Below are 21,669 nucleotides of genomic sequence, written 5' to 3' on the forward strand. Positions count from 1 at the left end.
GCGGACCAGGGTTTCCAAGAAAACCGACCGGGCCTGTCCACGACCCTGCCAGCGCGCTGGGGACGGCCGGGGCCAAGCAACCGGGGATACCGAGCCCCGTGCACCGGCCCTGCGTCAGCCGCTGACTCGCGGCACGGCACTTCTCCCGGTCCAGCCTCATTCCCATCGCTCCTCCGGTGCCCACTGGCCCCATGGCCCTGCTKCAGCGCCCGCCGTGCTGGGACACAACCCCAAACCCCTGTCCACCRACTCGGAGCCTTTCTTTCGCGAGACCAAAGCCGACCTCTCTGCAGCGGGCACTTTTCTAAAAGCAAGCGCTATTCCAGCAGGCCGGGGGGGGAGAGCTGGTTGCAGCGGATGGGGTACGGAGGGGAAGGATGCAGCCGTGCCGGGGCACGCGGCGGGCAGCGCTGCCCCTGCGCCCATGTCATGCCATGCCATCAGCGCCCGTGCCGTGCCATCAGCAACCACACTGCACCGTGCAATTAGCACCCGYGCCGAGCCCTCAGCGCCCGCGCCGTGCCTGAGCGGCTCCCTGGACCCGTCTGCAGCAACGCGCAGCCCCTGGGCAAACAGCCCTTTTCTTTGCCCAAATTTCCGCGCGGCAGACTAGGGCTCGCCGGGGAAGCACAGCCATTTAACAAGCCTGACATCCCCGCAGACGCGACCGCCTGCCTCCAGCGGGAAATCTTGGTGCTTTCCCCAGCACCAGACACCCAGGGACTGATCGTCTTCCTAAAGCGCTGCTTTTCCTACCTAATGGTAAAGCTTAAATCACCCGATTATGGCAAACGGAGCCAACCATTGCCACCTTGACCTTCCTCGGAAGAGCTCGCGCTGGTCTCAGCAGCTGTGCGGGGCCGTATCCCATTTTACAGGACTCCGCAGAGGAAACGGGCTACCTGGAAATAAGCCTTGAAACGGGAGCTGGGCAAGCAGCGCCTTGGGCAGCGTCAGAAACGCGGCAGCTCGAGGTTGGAGCCTGCACGGGCGAGCGCGGAGGCAACGGCCCCGGRCCTTCCCCGGGCTTTGGGTCTAGCCTTTGCTAAGCTCTGCCAGCAGCACGGATCTCAACCTGCAGCTATCGAAGACGTGCGCAAACGTCACTCATGCCATAGGACCTGCTCTCGCGGGCCAAGCGGAGCGCAGCCCCGTTTGCTTCCCAGGAGGCTCCCAGGAGAGATGCTGCCGGGGCGCTCAGCATTCAGGCACATCGCACTTCAYGCAGAGGTGTCGCTCCAAGGTGCACACAGAAGTCCCAAACGAAAAGAGACACAGCTCCCTCCGCGGCAGTCCCCGTGCGGCACGTCACCGCCGAGGCCCCGCGGCGCCCGTCTCGAGAAGCCGCGTTACAGCGTGCCGGCCTTGCACAGACCGCGGGAGCATACTCAGATCTGAAGATACGGAAACTAAAACATTCACCAGTTAAGTAATACTAGTTCTGCAGCGACAGGTTTGAAAGTTACAGTAACACACATGCTCTGAACATCCACTGTGGTCTGCAGAAGATGGCAAGACGTCTCCTGGAACGTATGCGGGAGCTACGAGCACTCTCATCAAAAATTAAGTCAAACTCAAGTTTCCCTCTGGTCTTAGTCTGATGCGAAGTTTCCCATAACCCCCCTTATCAATCTGGCACAATTTGCAGTTTTTCTGGGTTGTGTTTGGTCTCCGCGAGCCCAGGTCAGTGCCTGAGCCAGGGACACGGCCCCCGGCCGCCAGCGCGCCCACGGCCCTGCCTGCGCTCGAGTCGGGGACAGGCCGGGAGCGCCGGGCTGCCTGCAAACCAGCGGGCCTGACCTCAGCCACTGGCTTCCAGCAGCCTTTTGTCCTTGATGAACCATTAACAGAAGAAAAGAATTTCAAAAGGTAGAGCCCGATGTTTATAAAAGACCCACAAACCAGGATTTCGTTTATAGGATTCCGCATGATTCATAAAATTCCACCCCCCTTTTTCCCTATATTCATGAAGTCATGTGTATTTACATTAGAATTGGTTCTGTTTCAAAAAATATATGCACGCTTTTTGCAAACCAACCAAGCTCCAGAACAGCGAGAGGAGCAGCAGCCGGTGTGACTGCAAGGACGCGCGCGCTCGGCACGCATCCTGCTGCGAGCACGCGCGGCGCTCAGCCCGGCTCGCAACGCCGCCCGGCGCACTGCCTGCCCCGCCGCTGCAGGCAGGCACGGCCAAAGCGCACGTTGAAAGCATCGGCTGGAATCCTCTTTCCTGATTTGGAATTTTTGAAATGATGCAGAAGGTCCGGGATTACTGAGCAATATCCCCAGGAATTCTGCCTAAAATCAGGTAAATCGAGATGCCTGTAAAATTCATGATTTTGAGCCTTTAAGATAATAGCAGAGGGTGTAAAGTATAAAAGTTTCCTTTAGAAATAGCCCTCAGTACAGCCCTTTTGTAGTGGGCATAGTTTCAGTTGCTAAATTGTAAACCGAGAATATAAATGTGTTTTGTTTTGGTAGAATATTAATATCCTTTACAGAGCTGCTAAATTTTGACAGTGTCTGTGAAAAAACAGGAGAAAGATTCATGAGAGTGCTGACATAGTATATCAAAACTGCAAACTGTTCCAGATGTTAAAAAAAAAATCCCACCTTTCACTTAGAAAAAGATTTGCTCTGATTTACAAGAATTGGAATGAAATTCATTTTGGAGTCTTAATGCCTGAGTAATAGGAGGAAATGTATTGAAACGCGCACGTTTACAGTAGGCTAAGGAGGAAGACAGCTTCAGTGAGCCAACCTGACTGTATATACAATGCCTTTAAAAATATAGGTATGTCTATAAGCAGACTTTTCCACACTGATCAAAAATATCCATGTCGTGAACAMAAGGCTCTTCTAAGACAAGTTCACAGTCATTGCAAGCTTCAGCACAACTGCTTAAAATATCAACCATGCTCAGCATTCAAAGGAAACAACTTGTGAATAACTAAGTTCACTGGAATTTCAGCATCTGATTTCAAAAATTACAAAGACTGTAGCAATTTGGTGTGTTTCTGTTTAAAAATGCTATTAGTCACCACCACCGAGAGCTCCTACAAGAATCACTGGCTGCTAACTCAACCCCAAGCATTCCCAGCTACGGAAACCAAGCTAGCACGTGACACATACATATAGGGGCCTCCTAAAACAAGCGGTCGTCATGTTTTCGATGAGGATATGTATGTATGCACTGCTAATCCTGGAAGACTAGTGTCGGTATTTACAGGGCGCTCTGGCGTTGCTGCCCGCGGCTAAACGTTAATGACAAATTCGGGGTTAGTGTAGGAGAATCCAGCAAACTCGTTCTGGTCCAAGTTCATGATGAAGAGCTTGTCGGTGGGCGTGAGCTCCACGGGCTGCCGGGTGAACTCCTTGTCGAAGTTGGAAGTGTCGCGTTTGTCCTTCTGTCAAACGGAAAGCACAGAGTTAAACCCGGCAGGTGGGAGCGCGCGAGAGCAACCCAGGCGGCGGCGGYGGCCGGCATCGCACGCGGCGTACGTGACCTCTGCCTTCGCTTTTAAACACACCACAGACGGGGTTATGCCACGTCCAAACACTCAACAGCAGCCCCTGCACAGGAAAAGTGACCCAGTGCCACGAGGACGCTCGTCTGACTCGCTCTAAACATACACCCAGACAGGCGAAGGGACACGACGAGCGCACGGGACGCCACGGAGGGGTGCAGAGCTCCTGGGCCGAACGTCCCCGCCTCGCCTGGCCGCTGCGGGAGAGAGCAACAACAGGACACGTCTCGGCATGCACAACCATCGCTGCAAACACAGATTTGCAATACACAGGAAGAGAGAGCCTGGAGGAAGCAACATGCCTCAAAATGGGAGTAAACATTCAGTACAATTTCAAAATTTGCACAAAATAATCATCTGCAAGAGCTTCTTTTGCTTTAAGTCTGATTATTTTTGAAGTATGCTATGATATGGTATTGATCGACACAGTGTTTTATTGATTTGAGATGAGGATGTGATTTGCTCCAGGGCTGTAGATATAAAATATACAGTGGTTCAAAGCCCCAAACTCGAAGATTCCACATATGCAACCTTTTATCATTCTGATTTCATAAAAAGCCCAACTTTGCAGCTACATCCAAACCAAAGAAAAGTTCTCCTCTCAATCAGCACTGATAACCTGCCGTTAGCACTGCGGACCCGATCAGTCGGCAAAGCTGGGCCGTCCGAACAGCGAGCACGCCGCAGGTTCCCGCCGGCTGCTCCAGGCCCGTGTCGGCTGCGGGCGCTGCACCGCCTCGGCCGGCGGGGGAACCCGCAGCCCTGATGCCACCGTCAGCGCCCGTGGCACYGTCTCCGGCAAAGGAAGCCTGTGGAGGGGAGACCTGCGCCCGGGAGCCGCCGGAGCCGCCCGGGAGCGGCACGGAGCCCCGAGGTCGGGTGCCGCTGGCAGCTCTTTACGTGGCTGTTGAAGCAAGGAGGAGACGAAGGACTTTCGGCATCTAGTCTTCAGCGCCTCTGTTCTCCGCTGCGGCACGGAGCCTCGGACACCYGGAGCCGCGCAGTCCTTCCTTGGCGTCGCTGGCCAGCAGCACCACCTCCGTCCYGCTCCGGCAGAGCCCCAGGCCCTCCGCGTCCTCCGGAGACGCCGCTCTTCGGGGGAAGGGGCCCGTGGGGACAGCTCCAAGGGCAAGAGCCCAGGGAAGGAGCCAGGAAGCCCACRGGCTCAGCCCTCGGCGCCTCTGATGGAGGATGAGGCGCCGCAGTCCCTGCTCCGCTCCCCAAAGCCAGYGGGGCAGGAAGAGGGGGAGCAGGAGCGGGAGCAGGCAGAGCAGGCAAAGGGAGCCCACCGCAGAGGCAGAGCTTTGCCGGGCCGAGGGGGAAGCAGCGGGAGACCTTGCCGAAACAGCGTCCGTCCCCGAAGGAGCGAGGTGCGCAGCCGCTTCTTCTGCCTTGCAGGAGCGCGCGAGGACAGCGCGGAAGCAGGAGCGCCCGCCGGCGAGGGCGGAAAGCGGTCTGGCTGGCTTCTCGCCTTGCGCTTCGTCCGAAACGGGCGGCAATTCGGTCTCCGTCGAAGCTGGCGAAGGAAGGGGAAATTCAGGGCTGCGAATGCCTCCAGCGAAGGGCCACGAGCTCCGGAGGCGGCGAGGAGCAGGGCAGGGCAGCGCCRCGTGCAGCGCCGTGCGCAGCGGCCGCGGGGCACCGGCTCCCGCCAGCCCCATCCTTGCTGCCATCCGGCGCCTTTCAGCAAAACCCCRCAGAGCTCAAAACTGCGGGCGTTCRGCAGGAGCRGGTTTCCAGAGCTGGAAAGGAAACGTCGCACGCGTTCAGGAGAAGGGAGGTCCGCAGGAACCTGTCGTCCCTCTTTAGCTGAAGCTGCCAGTCGCTCCGAAGGGCTGTTCCTCGGGGAGCAGCAGGCAGGGTGAGAAGTCACCAGCACACTGTGCGCTGCCTCCCGGAGATGGCCACGGCCRCAGCCTCCCAAAACCTTCAGCACCTCCTGCAACCATCCCCGTGCAAGAGGCTTAGAGAGGGAAGTGAACGGCAGAGCTCTGCGCTCTCGGCGGTGCCCCCAGCTGGGGCCTTCCCGGCTTCTCCAGATCCTTCCTCCTCCACCAGGAAGCAGAGACGCCGGATCCCTCTGCCCGGCCTGCGAGGGYAAGCACGGTGCTGGAGGAAGGACTCATCCTCGGGACACACAACCTCGGCTTTCTGCTCGGAGGACGCCTCTGGGCCTTCGTGCGCCGCTTTGGAGACAGTCCAGCAGACGGAGGGGCCCGCGGCGCTCCCGGCCTCTCCAAGCCCGCAGCAATGCATTACTTACAAATAAATGTGGGTTTCTTTGACAATGATTTCTCACTTTTTATTTCATGATCAGTATTGGAAAAAAAATTGGCACATTACACCCGAAAGCAGATTGATACAAAGTGACAGCCCACGAACATCCGCAGAATAGTATAAAAGGAAGCTACACGATTGTTACTGTTGCAGGAGAACTTCACCCTTCCTGAAACTTTTCCTTTGATGCCAGAAATGAAACTTAGGCAATTTAAATATCTAGCGGCAATTCTTTTTTTAAGTAGGAATATTAGTTAAAACAGACTTCTTTACAAGCTTCATATCAGAATTCACAATACTGTTCAATGTTAAATAGCATCTCATTTGTGTTAATACCATTTTTGACACATTTAAAGCGCAAGTAACAAACTCAATTGCTTTGGCATTTGAAAAAAAAGAAAAGGTTTTGATATGAAAAACAATGTTGCGTGATGTTTACTAGGGTGACCATGGATTTGAAAGCATTTACAACAGTTCTTTCAAATTTCCTGCTTATAACTGGATATGTTCCTTTTGATAAAAACGCTACTTACAAACTGCACAATCAGGAGAAATCTGTGTAAACAGCAGACGTGGCTTTTCTAATAACTTATTACTGCTCTGAAAGACCCAACGAAGAGAAACCGCACCTGACCAAATACGAGTGCGTACGAGTCCCAAGGAGGCATGAGGTTCTGTAGTGGCTTTAAACAAACAACACGTTAGAGCTACACAGGAAGCAAGAATCTGTATTTTAAGTCTCCTGATAAACTGTTTAGTTTTAGGAGGAGCTTACAGCCTTAGCTAGAAGCACCCGCACTGCAGGATGCACATTTACTTTGTAGGGAAAAGTTTAATAAAAATCACTTGCTTGCCACTAAAGCTAAGAAGGCTGCAGATGAAATGTTCATGATTGCATTAAAAGCCTAGAAAAATGGAAGAGCAGGAATCAAAGCACGTGCTTAAGAGATTTCTCCTAATTGTCCGGCCTGGACCTGAGTGCTGGTAGACRCACTCTCCATTTCACCTCTGTTAGCCAATAAATTGCTTTCATTTCCTACAAATAAAATTTGATAAAAACATATTTGTGGTACTTACTGCATATCACCTACCATTCAGGCATGCCCCAAATTACGTGAAGACACTTCTGGCTTTGAAATATGGTCACTCTAGTATTATTACTAAAGAAAAACCATGAATGCAACTTTTGCAATGGAAAATGTCACCACAACAGCAGTTGGGACTGGATGATAAAGATGCAGGAATGAGATCTACACAACTACTTAGCTCTTGGCTTCAGGTTTAAAAAACTCAGAGTTAACAAAGGAAAATCCTTCGAATTCTGACTGGTCAATGTTCCTGATGACTTCCTGGTCGGGAGGTGTTAAGACGGGTGGATGGCGAGTGAAAAACCGGTCGAAGTTTTCAGCATTGCGTCCACACTATGAGAGGGGAAAAAAAGAACGTATGGTGGGTGGAGAAACAAAGCAAACGGATGCGGTCTGCAGCAATCCCCTCCCATTCACACCTTGCAGAGCAGCTTATTTCAATGCAGCAAATGACAGAAAACAAAAAGGTGCAAAACACTTATGAATTTTGTTAATTGTAAGGCGATGTTTTCTCATGGAGTAGCCAGAGACTGACAAAAAAAACCCTCTGGCTGCGGCATGGCAAGTAATTGCAGGAGAGGAATGAGATGGGAGGGCAATTACTTGCTGTCGTTTCCCTGCCTACGTGCGACACCGTACCTCGTCTCCGGCTGCGCCACGCACAGAGCAGTTCCTCCTCTGACAGACACCTAGGGCTTCACCCATCTACACGTGCTCCTCGTCACCCTTCCTCACCCAGGCACGGGAAGCTTTTGCCGTGCCCGGACTGCTCAGATGATTCTCCTCGCTCCTGCTCGAGGAGAGGGCCTCCCACCTCGGCACGGCTCCTCCTGGTAAATCACCGCTGGCCGAACGCTTAACGCAGGCAACGTGGCACGTCTCACCTCCGAGACCCACGCTTCTCTCCCGCTCCTGAAGACACCAGGTAACCCCYGCTGCAGGTGGGGAAGAGCCCCAGAGGACCGGAGCGCTCCCTCCCGCCGCAAAGGCAGACCAGAGACCCCAAAGGTCCCGGCTGCCGGCCGCCACCGCGCCGGGGAGGAGGAGAACGCGGGGCCTGAGCGCCGCCTGCGAGAGCCAGACCCCACGGGAGCCGGCCGCGGCGGAGCGAGAGCCCGGGGCAGCGCTGAGCGCGGCGCTGGCTGCTCACGGCCTCTGCAGCGAGAGGGAGAGGCAGGAGCAGGGAGACGTGCCAAACGCTCTATTCAATTTTCTTTGCAATCAAAACACGGGGTCCTATAGCTACGGGTGCTGCAAGCGACTATTTAATATAATAATAACAGCAATTACTAACACCAGGTGGATACTGGGTTACTGCAGCAGGATGTGGGAATTTTCACTTGTCCATTAGAAGTGACACAGTTACAAACTGTGCTCAATTACTACCTATCACATGCATGTCACATCCTGCGGGAACCGCGTTAATGGCTTTGCTTCAGTGGCTGGTGAACTCTCTCTCTTATCGGAGCTGCCACACAAACAACGCTCTCCTGGCCCTACGTCCTCCGCGGAGCTGCGGAAGCCAGCACCTCGCAAGCCCTCGTTTCTCTTTTCTCCTTCCATTCCCCTATGGAGAACATACGCTTCAAGTGCTGGGACAATTTTTCCTGGTATTTAACTTTCATTTGCTGAGGAAACAGATTTACATTTTTAATAAACGTCAGACTAAACATAATAAAATATTAAAGACAAATACATGTAAATGCCAACATTTCCCAGTTCCTTCCTCTGCCAGAGAGGAGGTTTCAGGGAAGCCAATGCAAACATCCATCAGCCCTCCAATGTCATGTTCTTTTGGCAGCTCTTATTATGTTCTTATAGCAACCAAGTGAGATGCTTATTATCCCCAAACCTCTGAAAAGTTCAATGGATAATATCTGAGCTGATTTTAACTCTAGCTAAAGCAATGCTGGAAGCCTGCCTGTCCAGCCTGGGAGCCCACCTTCCACATCGCCGTGCCTCTCTCGTGGTTTGTAAGTCCTCGCCTTGAACCAACAGCCCGTTTCTAGTCTGGATTTGTCAGGCTGCTGCTCGTGAATGTGGGGCGGCCTTCCACATCGCGGCCTTCCAGGAACAACTTTTTGGAAATCCCAGGTTTAAAGCACAGAGCCCAAAATGAAAGAGGATTCTGCAAAGAGGGCAACAGTCCCTGCACCAGAAGACACAGAGCCCAGAACAAAAATCAATAATAAAACCCCAGTAAGGAAACGGATAGGGAAGATCCAAGTAAAACGTCTAGACCGCAGACATGTGGCTTGTTGGCTGCTCTTTTCAAACAGCCCAAGTTCTTCTGCCTTACCGATCCCCGACTGCTCTTTGGACTCCAGCCCACGGCAATTCACCACTTCTTTCCTACTGAACACTTCATTCCTGGGAGCAACGAGCGGACACAAACTACCTGGGATATGTCCACGTCCTGGGCAGGTGGATTCTTGGCACCACATTCAGAAGTGAAAACATTGACCTTTCGGGTATTTCCCCTCCCAGCTACCCCAGCTGTACCCCTGTTCCCAGTCTGCAGCTGATGCCTGATCCCAGGCTGTCACCCCTGCTGCGCTGGGAGCGGTTTGGAAAGCCCATCCCAGCCGCACGCCCGGGACAGGGGTGCCAGCGCAGCGAAAGCCCCGAGTGCCTCCTCCGGAGAAACACTTGCAGGGATTGCTTCGACAACCCAACTTATTTCCAGAAGCTTCAAAAGTTATTGAAAGATAATCCCCTCTCTAATGCAGCAAGACAGCTAGAAAGTTTGTAGATGTCCAGAAACTAAGGCAAGGAAATCGCAAGGTTATCTCCTGATGAGCTGACAATTCCCAGAATAAAGAGTTTGAACAATATCTATCACAGCTTCAGTTTCTCCGGGAAGAGCTGGTTGCTACTCCAGACCATGCAATCAAGCACAGCTTTAGATTCTTGCAAAAGGATGTTTTAGATGTTGGACATGTTAGCATCAGCTAAATGGCTGCCTGAAAGCCACCACATTAGCATCAAAATAGAAAATAAATGCACAAAAATGAAGTTGCCAGCTCCACGAAGCCTGGAAGCTAAAATGATGAAACAAAGAGACATGGGCTTTTCTAGGCCACGTTGTCACTTGTCTGCCCTCTTAGCAGTGAAATAAAATAAACTATCAGTAAGACAACTGAGAAAGTCTGCAATGCTTAAGGTTATCGGTGCAGTCACACACGGCGTAGCAGGGTTTACCTGCTAATAAGCCGCTCACCTGCAGATTCTATCAACTCCCCATACACAGTTGAAGATTTACAGGGCTTTGAAAATATAGCTGTCATTGCCCATTAGCTTCACGAGAACTTGGTGGAGAGACACAAGGCAGTTCACATGTGAAATGTCTGACAGCACCAGCCTTGTTTTTGCTATAAAGGAATGAGCTGTCTTAAAAAAAAAAAAAAAAAAATCTAAAGAACCAAAATCCATCATAAAGATTTAAAAACTAATCCTTGTGAAGTGCTTCCAGTTATTGGGATAAAAGGTACAAATGCATTTTTAATATGTATATTGGCAAGGAATAATTCTCACCGTAATGTTAGAAAGCAAGAATATTTGGATGAAAAATCTTTCAAGTTGCATCAAGTTTCACGTCCAGCTTTGGGAAGAGCTGGTTTTACTCCTGCAGACTTTCTGTTCTGATGCATACGAACACTGCCCAGTCAACAATCCAAAATATCATACTCTCTTTCAGAGTTTTCACATGGATAAAATAAATACCATAAGAGCTGGAAATTGTCTCCGGGTCTATGGAGGACATATGCAACCCCAAATACGAAGTTTCGAGGCTGTTACCATGCATCTGTGCTGCCTTGTTAAGGCAGCAATAGCCGAAATGACCTTGGAGAGCTGCTGCACCGCATATTTTATACCCGTGCTCTGCCTCCAGCGTCCACGTTCTTCGTGGAACCAAACTCAACTCTTATCCACTGCGTGGCCGAGCCACGACGAAGGCTCCAGCCGCCCCTCGAGGCTGGGGGCAGCTCTCAGCCGGGTGCTGCTGCTGGACCGGGCACGTGGCAGCCCTGGGGCACCACTCCTGACCCGGTCCCAGCCAACACTTGGCAATTGGAAACTCGGCAATTTTTTCCAGTGGCCAAGGACCAACACTGCTGGCATTTCTGAAGCAAGGTCCAGCCCACATTCACGACGAGAGAGAGGAAGGAGGACTCATACTGCTCCAGCCTGCAAATGGTTGCTATCTGCAGGAGCACCATCTTTTACAGCTTCTAAAATTAAGCTCCTCTTTAAAGGATGGGAGACATCCTGTTCGAATTTTTACATTTATCTAAAGCCATGTTGTGAAAAATCCGCCTCATTTTAGTACTATATTAATGTACAGGCATCACTCCATCCTGAACGGAGAAAGGGGGAGGGTGGGAATTTATCTTACATAAATCCCCAACGTGTCCTGTCTAATATTTATAGCCAGCACAGAATGACTTTTTTGCAGCTGCAGAAATAAAACTGTCAGCTTAGAAGATAGCCTTTTTATTTTATCAGTTTCTAGCTTGATTTCAAATAGAGACAAAAGGCATAATAAAATATTTTCCATTGATCCCCGAGATGCAATCAAAGATCATAAAAAGCCGACAATGGCTATTTTCGTGCTGAGACAGAGTCTTCTCCGTTCTCAAAGATGAGGAGAGGCAGAGGGCTGAACGTGCCCTCGTTTCCTCCGTTTTCGGCCGAGGCGGCTGCCACAGCCACCAGCCCTTGGGGCTCGCAGGGAGATCTCCCAAGCGCGCGCAGGGAGCTGGCGCATAATTCCCTTTTTGCCGGTCAGGTCCCCAGCTCTTTTTCCAAGCTCACGCGAAGCAGGGAAGAACCTCAGCTGGGCTGAACTGTGCAGACTCGACCGATTTCACCATTCTGCCAGCTGCTGCCCTGTGCAGCGAGACGTGGCTTGCAAGGAAGGGACTGAAAGCAGAAGGAGGGCGAGCGGCATCCCGGCCCGCCGGGAGCCACCACCTGCGCGGGAGCTGCTCCAAAAGAGGTTCAGAAAAGGGCCTTCAACGCTAATTCACCTCACTCTTCTGTCTGCACTTCTGTGCAAATAATACCCATCACAGCTACAAGCAAGTAGGCAAGCACTGTCTGGAGCTGCCAGATTTCATTTCACAGCTGTTCCCTGCTTTTTCTCCCTTTCCGAGCGCTCCGGAGCCTTCTGCAGCGAGGCGGGRCAGCGCGGCCGCCTCCAGCCCACCTTGCTCCGTGCACGGAGGAGGTTCCCGGCGCACCGGGATGAACGGCGAGCACTCGTCCTCCTCGGCTCGGCCTCCTCCGGCTGCGCCCCTCGGGAAGCCTCTTTGTGCGGAATAAGGGGCCGGAGGAAATAAAGCGACAGCCAGGACTGTGGGTTGAGGTTGTCCACGCGGCATCTGGGAATGCCGCAAGCGGCAGGAGAGGCGAAGGCTGTGCCCTGCCRGAGGAAGCAGGCTCACGKGGCAGAGGGAGGCGCGGGGCCGACRAGCCCGCCGGCAGCTCCGCAGGGGCTCGGCGCTGGGCTGAGAGAGGAGCGCGGGGAGGTGGTTTCCCAGCGCCCCCGGCGATTACAAAGACGGTGCAAATCGCAGCCCCTCAGGCCAGCGGCGGCGATGCCTTCAGTGACCAATGCCCYGTTCAGGCTGGGAGCTTCTCAGGTGAGCATGGGATTAAAGTATGTAATCCTCTGTCTGGAGCAGAAAGATAAAAGCTAATATTTAAAACACAGTTTAATTGTAAAGACGGACTTGGGGTCAGGTTTCCGAAGGTGCTGATGCAGAAAGGTGCTGGGGGATGTTTCAGAGGGAGACAGGCATCTCACGGGCCACTGTAACGCTCCTTGCGCTGCYGCTGCTGCTTCGCATTAAAAATCTGGCTCTTCGCCACTTGAGGAAGGATTATGGCTCTTAAATACTTCTGGAAATAGAAGACTCATGTTTAGGGAAATGTGGTTCACTACATGAAAGTGGGAACGCGCTAGGGGGCCTTTTGCATTGGTGGGGARGAGGGGGGAATGATGGCACGCTTCCGGGCCGTAAACGCCTGGTTAACGATCACGGACCCCAATTCAGCACGCTCGAGCACACGTTAATCCTTGTTTCGTGCAAAGGCCAGGAGCAGTTGCCGAAATGTTTTTCTGATGTAAGATCCTGGCTTTCACGTCTCTCCTACGAACAAAGACAAGTTTCTTCCCAATATACTGAAAATATTGACTGAATAATCGGACCGAAATCTCAAGGAAAGTCTTTCTGGGACACTGAGGCTTCCCTCGCTGCACGGCTACGAAAGGAAATCTCGGCTTGACTGTCAGGAGAGATGCTTAACCTTAACGCATTCAGCGCTCTGCCGTTTCCACTGCAGCACCGACCCCTTCCTCGCGCGCCRCCCCGCCGCACGCTGGCCCCCGAAACCCGCTCTGGCCGCTTACACGAACACCTGCGCCCATCCCACAAGGGTTGAAACTAAAGCCACAAAAATGCACACGCAGGAGAACCAGAACACTTTCAAAATCCGCTCTATAAATGGCATTCCAATACTAATTAATTCAAAGCAATTACAGGAAAGTCTAATTTTTGCAATTAAAATTTATTAGATTAAAAGCAATTTTTAAACCACTGTCCYGTTGTGAGCAATCCTGTGCTCTGCCTTGTGAATTCAACGCTTTCAAAATGAGGAGACTTTTCAAATCACTAGTCTTTATGTAAAGTAAAGGAGTAATTAGATACCAAAAACAATAATTATCTCAACGAGAGACAGAGAGCGCGTGCTAGTGTAAATACACTTCCCAGGGTAAACGCAGGCCCATGCAAGGAATTGTTATGCGCATAAGAAACCTAGGAGCAGCCAAGCACAGCCCCCTGTCAGAACCGCCGAGCTTCTGCATACCAAAGACARCCCAGACCTCGATCTGCCTTGTTACCATCTCTGTGATAAAGGTTAATCAAATATAAGCCGTGACCCAACACACGAGATCATGGGGATTTATCCTCAGCTCAGTGCATGCAACACTCAAGTCAGGCAGAGGGCTGAACAGTCCATTTTTCCGTCGGTTTAAAATTAAGGAGTTTTCTGGGGAGTGATGCAAAGTCCCTACCGCCAGTCGGATACTGGGAAGGCAAAGAAAGCCTTCGCTTGTCCCCAGGCTCGCTATCTGCACATTTGTTGCAAAACGAAGAGAACGGGGCAAAAACCCTGCGGGCGCTGCACAAGGGAGAACCAGCAAAGACGAGCGTGCGGGCAGCTGCGTGCAGAGAGGGACGGTGCCTCCCGGGAGAGGGGCAGCGACGCACACRGGCGCCCAGGGCAGCGCCGCGGGGCTGGGGGCTCCCCCGGTCCTTGCTTCAGTTTCCAGTGCCAGCCCGGCCACAAGAGCCACATGCGCAACAGGAGATGTTACGGCACTTGAACAATGAGCAAATACGAATTTACGATACTTTTTGATATGCAAAACTAGTTCACATGGTGCTTAACAAGATCTGAACTGCTCTCTGCTAACCTCTAATTTGCGTTCAGCTGGCTGMACTGCTCAGGCTCTGCGAAGCGCCCGCGGACAGGGAGACTTTGTGCATCCTGTGAGCAGATACCGAGCCCTCAACGTTTGCAAACTATTCCATATTCTGCAACCTTAACTTACAAGCAACTCCTTGCAGCCTCATCTTTATAGAAGCCGGTTTAGAAAGAAGAGTTCAGCTACGGCAAAGAGCTACGCTAGCACGTTTCACTGCATGCAAGAGAGAAAACCGAGCAGGCGCYAGAGCCCCTGCATGACCGGCTAGAGGTCAGAAACCGCCGGCAAAGCCTTTCCTCGTGACCCATCCCAAATACATTTTAAAGTCGCACAAACCCAGATTCTCACTTCCGTGCTGCTCTGATCTGCTCTCACAGATGGCATGAAAGGAGCAGTATTTTCCAGCACAGAGGCAGAGCTGCTGAAATATCAGCTATCAGCAGGTACCTGAGTTGTCTTAATCCTGCCTAAATCCTACATCAACTGTACCTGCCTTTCTATTAATCTTCCCGTCTTATCAAATGTTAAATTTTTTCCCAACACCAGCTGTTAGGTGAAAAGCAACAGACAATAGCTTACCATCCTCTGCTCCAAGGTCGGTGATCAAAAGGATTTTTAAAGAAATAAGACATTTAAAGCAGGACAAAATTTGCATATTTTAAACACGAAAACAGTAAGAAAGTGTTTTGACAGAATTCAACTTTTTAAACTGTAAAGAACAAACAAGCAAGCAAACAACAAATAACACTACGTTTTAACGCAGAGGTGAGGAAAAAAGCAGCAGTTATCAGTTCCAGGAGAAACGGACTCTCACAAAATAAGGGAACAACTCGGAGGCGGTGGTGCTGCGCTCGCTGCTGACGCCCGGCCCCAGGCCAGCGCGGGCACCGCCAGCGGCACCGTCTGCCCAGCACCTTCCCGCCCGGGCGAGCGGTCACGGACTCACCTCTGCTGCCATTTCTGAGCATCGTTTCTACAACAGCTGGATCCCATCGGAAGCAATCGAATCACGGTGCGTACAAACAGCCTCCAAAGGCTTTTGCGCCCTTTTACTTTAAAATTAAAGTTAACGCCTTCCCAGTAACGCCCTTCCTACGTGGTCTGTGACTTGACGACCCCATTCCTTCTCGGGGCAAGCAATGCGGGCAGCAATTCAGACCGCCACGAACTGCTTGCCAGCTCCCCAGACCTCAGCGTCTCCGATACGGGCAGGGAGAAGGGACATTTTCCTCTTTGCTAACACAGAGCGGAGCCCAAGGGCACAGCAGCAGCTCCTGGGCCWCGGGCGTTCAAGTGCAAGGCTCCGAGCACAGCGGCCCCTTAGTCTCCCGCAAAGGCATCGCYGTGCAGGAGTTAAGCTTGCAAAGATATGTATCGGCAATTTTAGAATCATGGAATTAAAATACGGGGTGAAAAACCAGCGTGCTCCTGGGCTCCTCGTGTCCCCAAAGAGCGGGATAAYTCAGCAGGACTATCCAGAGGCACCGTCACCCCGCTTTCGGGGAGAGGAGGTGGCAGGYGCGCGCGGGGCAGCTGTCGGAGCTGGGGAGAGCACCGGACCTCCYGCCTCCCTTCCCGGGCGGCAGCCGCTCGCTCGTCCGTCCGTCCTGCACGACGGGAGGCAGGAGGAGGCGGCCGCGAGGCCCCGCTAACGGGCAGCTTGTTCGTGTCTGACCAGCCAAGCAAGGAGCTGCAGAAGGGAAGAGGCTGCTAGAGCACAGCGGCAGCGAGACAGAGGAGAGCTGGAAGAGGCAAACACCACATTAACGGGCTCCCGCTGTGCCCCTTCTCCGAAGGTGGAGCTTTTCCAAGCACTGAGGGGGATCCCTTCAAAAGAACRTGTTCACTGTAAAAACAGGGGAAAAGCAGAGGTGTCCAAGGTTTATAGGCAGTGGGGCAGGGAAAAACTCAGTTAAATACATGCAGCCTCTCTGATCCTTGAGTCATGATCCACGATGGATTAAGAGAGCAAGCAGTGTCCCCACCGTGATCACCGGGGACAAATATCAGTATCAGCCATGCGAACTGGACCGAACTTTGGGTTCACGATTTCCTGCAAAGCTTCAGTGCCCAAGCTGGGGCACGACAGCTAACGGCTGCAGGAGATGGAGGCAGGAATAAGCTCGTGCCTTATAGAGCTAGACTGCTGCGGAGGGGCTCGGACACGTCCCCGGCCCTGTCAGTCCCAGCAGCGGCAAAGAGAGACGGAGAAAACCAGGGAGATGCTCCCCCATCTCTGAGCGTCCGTGGTCACTGCCTGTGCATCCTCCTTGGGAAGGGCCGGGAGCCCTCGGATGGGGAAACGCAGCTCGGGGCCGTGCAGGGAAGGCAGCGCTGGGCGGCGTGCAGGCTAACGCCCTGACGCTTCTTCGCCATGCTGCTGGTCCGCGCCAGGCAGCGAAACCCGCTTTGTGGTCCAGGCCACCGCAAAGACGCTGGGCCAGAGAGCAGTCAAGCACTGCCATCTTTTTTGAGGAATAGCTTTCAGACTATTCCTACCGCCCCTCAGTTTCACTGCTGGCAGCTCTCCTCCCCTTCACAGCCATGTGCTCCGCGTTCCCTGCACTCCCCGGCACAGACAGCATCTCCCGCGTTGGTAAAACCCAACTCAAAGAAATGCAGACGTAACACAGAAAATCCTTGTTCTCCTTATTGCAGAATTCCTCTCCATTTTCACACTCACACCCATCAGGCTCCAGCCTTCCATGAGTTTACCTTGGAGAGAAACTGTTGGGTGAAATATAGCTTCATTACCAATTCAGACAGACTAGATTGCTGAGCTAGATGTTAAAATACGGCTTTGAGAAACAGAGGCCTGTTCAGCTTAAGAAGAAGGGGAAAAAAAACCAGAAAGCCTGACCCATGGGATAACAAATCGGCAAATATCGTAATGCAATTACACCCTTGGTGCAAACACGCGGTGTTTCCACCCCTCTGAGTCTGAGGAGGAGACAAGGTGCCCAAGAGGCAGCACGAGTTGTTCTTCCAGGATTGTTGCTTGACATGTGCCAGATTTATGGACAAGCAATCTCCTGAACAGATCAAGTACATGATACATCCCCCCGTGGGTACGAAGAGCAGCATCTGCACATATGCTTGTGTGCGCGTGCACCCACGAGCCTGAGTGGGAGCGAATGTGCAAGAGAGAAACGGCGCGTGGGAGAGGAGGAACACACTCAATGCAAACAAACTTACAGCCTTGGGCTTGAAGGGAGGTTGAATCTCTTTGCGCTCGAGCTTATCCCAGTCGATATACCGGAAGAACGCGTGCTCCTTGATGTCCCGCTCTCCTTCCGGGCCACATCCCAGTCGCTTGGCAGGGTGCTTGGTCATGAGCTTTGGGGGAGACAAAGAAGAAAGAGGGATTCACACGGTGCCCGGCTCCTTCACGAGCCCCCTAGGAAGGGGAGCAGCAGGAGCCAAAGTCACCAGGACGCGACGCACCGCGGGCGAGCGGCCGGGCAGGCTGCACCCAGGCGAGCGCGGCCCTCGGGAAACCCTACATCAGGGCCGGGAAAGGGGCCCCCTCGCCTCTGCGTCCTTCTGCTGCTCCAAGCAGAGACCGAGGGAGGAGCAGGGGCAGCTCCGGCACAGGGAAAGTTCATCCCAAGCGGGATGAACAATCTCCCCTCAGAAACTTTCCTTAGCCCCGGGAGCAGAAGCCCCGCTTCCCTGGGATTGCCGCAGCACAGGCAGGAGATGATTTTCCCATGAAAGAGTCAATTTGGGGAAAAAAAAGAGCAAAGAGCCCATTAATACTGTTTATCATCTAAACTCCTCCTCTTCACCGACTCTCTAAGAAACGGGAACCGGACCACGGGAGTTACGGGCAGCCGAACACACATTAATATCCTGGCGCATTGTGCAGGGCGGATCGGGAGATAAGGCGGATTCCAGCGGTTTGTAAAACGCCGATAAGCGAGGAGAATATGAGCCGCGCGCCCGCGACAAAAGGACCGCTTTATTAAAGGCAGAGCCGTGCAGAGGCTGGAGCGGGGCCGGCGCCGTGGGGGGGGCCCAGGGCGCTCCGTGCGGCTCCCGTGCGGCTCCCGCGGGCTCCCGGGACGCAGGGCTCAGGTGCGCGGCTCCCGCGTCCGCCCACGGGAGCCAGCTGCCAAGCCGAGAAACCCTCAACCTTTCTGTTGAAATCAAACCCGCCCCATTAAATAGTAAAAAAAATAAGAAAGGGGTTTTATAAGCATTTTTTTCTGACGAAGGTGAGCACGTTAGTCCAGCAGCCAGGCAGCAGAGCCTGCTGTGCCAAAGGGGACTCACGGCCCTGAGCAGCGCCCACCGAGGGTGCTGGTGTCCCGGCAGAGCTTCCCTTCCCTAAATTACAAATATTTTCACATAAGCCAGCCACGTCGCCCAGGACTGCACATAACAAACTCGCTCAGGGAGACCGAGCTTTAAGGGTAACGCTGCACGGGGGCCTGAGGGCAAGGAAGAGCCCCGAAAAAAACAGAATAAACACGAACGGGAAGCGAGAGCGGAGCCGACAACCGCCRTGCCGGCAACGCGCGTGGGGCCAGCGGGCTGCGAGGACGCCCCGCGGCGGGATGACCAACAGAGCAAGGCTTGCCGGCACTCGCCTCAGCCCCGGAAAACCTGGCTGCAAGCGGCACGGGAGCACCAGGCTCTGCCAGCCGGACAAGGGACCTTCCAGACGGTCAGAGCTGCATCCSGCACCAGCCCTGCCGAGCATCGACCAGGGGCCGCGCGCCCTCGCGGGGGCCTGGCGAGCGGCTGCCGCGGGCACGGACAGCGGGTTGGAGAGAGGAAGGGTCACAGGGGTGCGGAGACAGCAGGAAACACAAAAGCGGGGCGTTTTTCTCACTTGCATGTTCTTGTTTGTGAATAATATTGTCCTCCTTGATACTGCAGCATCCAGCCCTTTCTGTGTGTATATATATATATATATATATATAAAGTCCGGTGTAAGAAATCTGGCAAGGCGGAGGAAGCCCCATGTCTTGCTCTCTGCAACGAGTGTGGCAAGCGGGTCGGGGTGGATGGATCGAGTCCAGGAGGAGCACGGCGCCGCCAGCCCCCACCAGCCCCCACCAGCCCCTTGGAAGGTTTCGGCTGCTCCCGGCACACACGGAGGCTCCCGCTGCTCTCGGGGCCGAGCGGGGCCCCCGCGGACCTCCCTGCCCGGGCAGCCTGGGCTTTGGCGACCTCCCCTCGAGGTGGACCCAGGTCCAGCCCAGCAGCAGGTCTGGCCGTCACCGTGCCAGGCGCTGCACGGCAGCCGCCAGGCTGCTCCGACCCTGCTCAGCCGAACCGAAGCAGGAAAATGAGAAGCGTCCTGACTCGGAGAGGTTTTTCCAAAGCAAGTCTCTGCTGGCAACGTGAGAACCTGAAACCTTCTCATCAGCTGACTTGGCGATTTGGCTGTCTTTCCAAACAGCTCAGCTTGCATTCGGCAAATGCAAAGAGAAATCTTTTCCTGGGTCGTCCTTAAGCGCCGGTCTTGAACATCCTGGCAAACCGACCTCATTTGCACCACCAAGACCCGCGCGGGGCAGCGCGGGAATGCAGCTCGGCGGGCGCAGGACGCGCGTCCCGGTGGCCTTAGGGCTCCTGGGTGCCCGCGCGCACCCTTCAGCCGCGAAAACATCCAACAGCACCAGCTGYGCCGGGCGTAAGGTCACTTCTCCGCGAAGGAGGAGCTGGGGCCGAGGCGACTCCGCACCCCGGGCTCGCTGCCGCGCTCCGGGCGTCCTCCCCTGCCCCAGGAAAGGTGGAGACCCGATGCGCACCGAGCAAAACCGCACACTAGCATCCACTTAATTCCAGCTACCCTTTTGTTTTGCAGACRCTTCATGCACCCACACCAGTAAATATAGTCTACGTTAATTTACTAATTAGCTTTTCCTAGCCAGAATCTCGTTGCTTACCTGCTGCTTTGTGCTGGCAGTCGTTTCACACGCACACACGCACCTCTTTAAATTTAAGTGTTGTTGTTAAACCCGCAATTTCCACAGTTTAGCACCGATGCAAACCAAATTCAGAACAGCTCAGCCTGATTAATGAATCATAAAGATTTTCTGCTTGATGTACCTGTCTGTAAAGCTGCACAGGGCTGTACTACAATGCGGTTATTCAGTATTTTCAGTATATGCACCCAGAAATTAAATTTTCTTGTTTTCCTATTGTGCTTTTACACACGTGAGCACGGAGGCACCATCTGTTATTGATATATAGGACCCCATAAACATGCAGATTGGTTCTCCTGGCTTACGTAGGATAATCATTTAGCATCGTTTGTATTAAACAGGAACGAGTTGATTTAATCCCCATCCCAACGCGGCGAAAACCCTTCACGTTTCCGTAGACGAAGAAGGACGCTTCAGACCAAATCGCCTTTAACGGCGCGTTCGACGTTTGCGGCTTAGACACAGAAAAGTCCGAGCCCGGACTCGACCGCTTTGCGCAGCTGCAGCTTTAGCCCCCGTGGTGCACGCCAGCGGGTGGTGGCTGCTCCCGCGGCGAGGCCGGTCTCTGCCTCGGCATCCAGCGTTTCTTTCATATCCAGCGGGAAGACCTCAGAAGTCCTCGTTGCCTTCAGGAGCGCCGTGCGGGCACGATGCTCTTTTCCCAGGCAGCGCCAGCGGAAATACCGCTCGAAACGCCGGCAAACTTCACCGAGGAAAACATGCCATTTTATGCCTTTGCTACCAGGCAGGATTAAAGCGGGAGCTGGCGTCGGCAGGCAATCTGTTCACCTGGAAAGAGCCGCTCTGCTCGGGCGCGGGAAAAACCCTCCGTACGGGAACGAAAGCGGCCGACCGGCTGTGCCAGCGCTGCTGTGCCCGCACGAGCCTCTCCGAAAGCGCGGCGGCGGAGCCCGCACGATGCTCAAGCCGGCTCCCGATAGCCGCTCCGGACGGGGAGCGGGCAAGCCACCCGCGCCACAAAACYGGCGGCACCGGAGGAAACCTAAGCTGGCAGCAGAGCAGCAAAATGCCGGGTGCGACCCGCCGGCCGGGGCGGACACAGCCAGAGCACCGCGTCCCGGCGAGGCTTTCGGGACCGGAGGCGTCCCAGCCCCACCGCGTGCTGACCGGCAGCAGCATGCCGCGGCGGAGCCGGGCAAGAGCAACGAAATTCCTCTTGGACTGGCTTGCGAGAGCGCGGCTGTGAAACGCCGGAGCCCCGCGTTTCGGTGCGGAGCCTCCTCCGGGTGCTTTTCCCCGAGCGGCTGCAAGGCTGCTTCGAACCTTCCTGCAAAAGGACCGTGCACCGACACAAGCAAGGCCGAGACGCCCGCGGGGTCACG

The 21,669-nt window shown here is 53.8% G+C and overlaps 1 protein-coding gene across 2 annotated transcripts in view; it reads right to left on the reverse strand.

The window, feature by feature from the left end:
- Positions 1-2,187: 2,187 nt before the first annotated feature.
- PRKCB (protein kinase C beta) overlaps positions 2,188-21,669 on the reverse strand; it is a 140,210-nt gene continuing 120,728 nt past the window's right edge. The window contains exons 16-17 of one of the 2 annotated variants that reach the window (XM_026086027.1): positions 17,583-17,723; positions 2,188-3,407 (exon numbers count right to left, since the gene is read on the reverse strand). In XM_026086027.1, coding sequence (XP_025941812.1) covers positions 3,255-3,407; positions 17,583-17,723 — 294 coding nt within the window. In that variant the 3' untranslated portion in view covers positions 2,188-3,254. Of the gene's footprint in view, positions 3,408-5,815; positions 7,226-17,582; positions 17,724-21,669 lie in introns of those variants that run through there. The other variant, XM_026086018.1, reaches the window with a different exon arrangement.

Source organism: Apteryx rowi, unplaced genomic scaffold (genome assembly GCF_003343035.1).
Source record: "Apteryx rowi isolate R43461 unplaced genomic scaffold, aptRow1 scaffold_119, whole genome shotgun sequence".
NCBI lineage: Eukaryota > Metazoa > Chordata > Aves > Apterygiformes > Apterygidae > Apteryx > Apteryx rowi.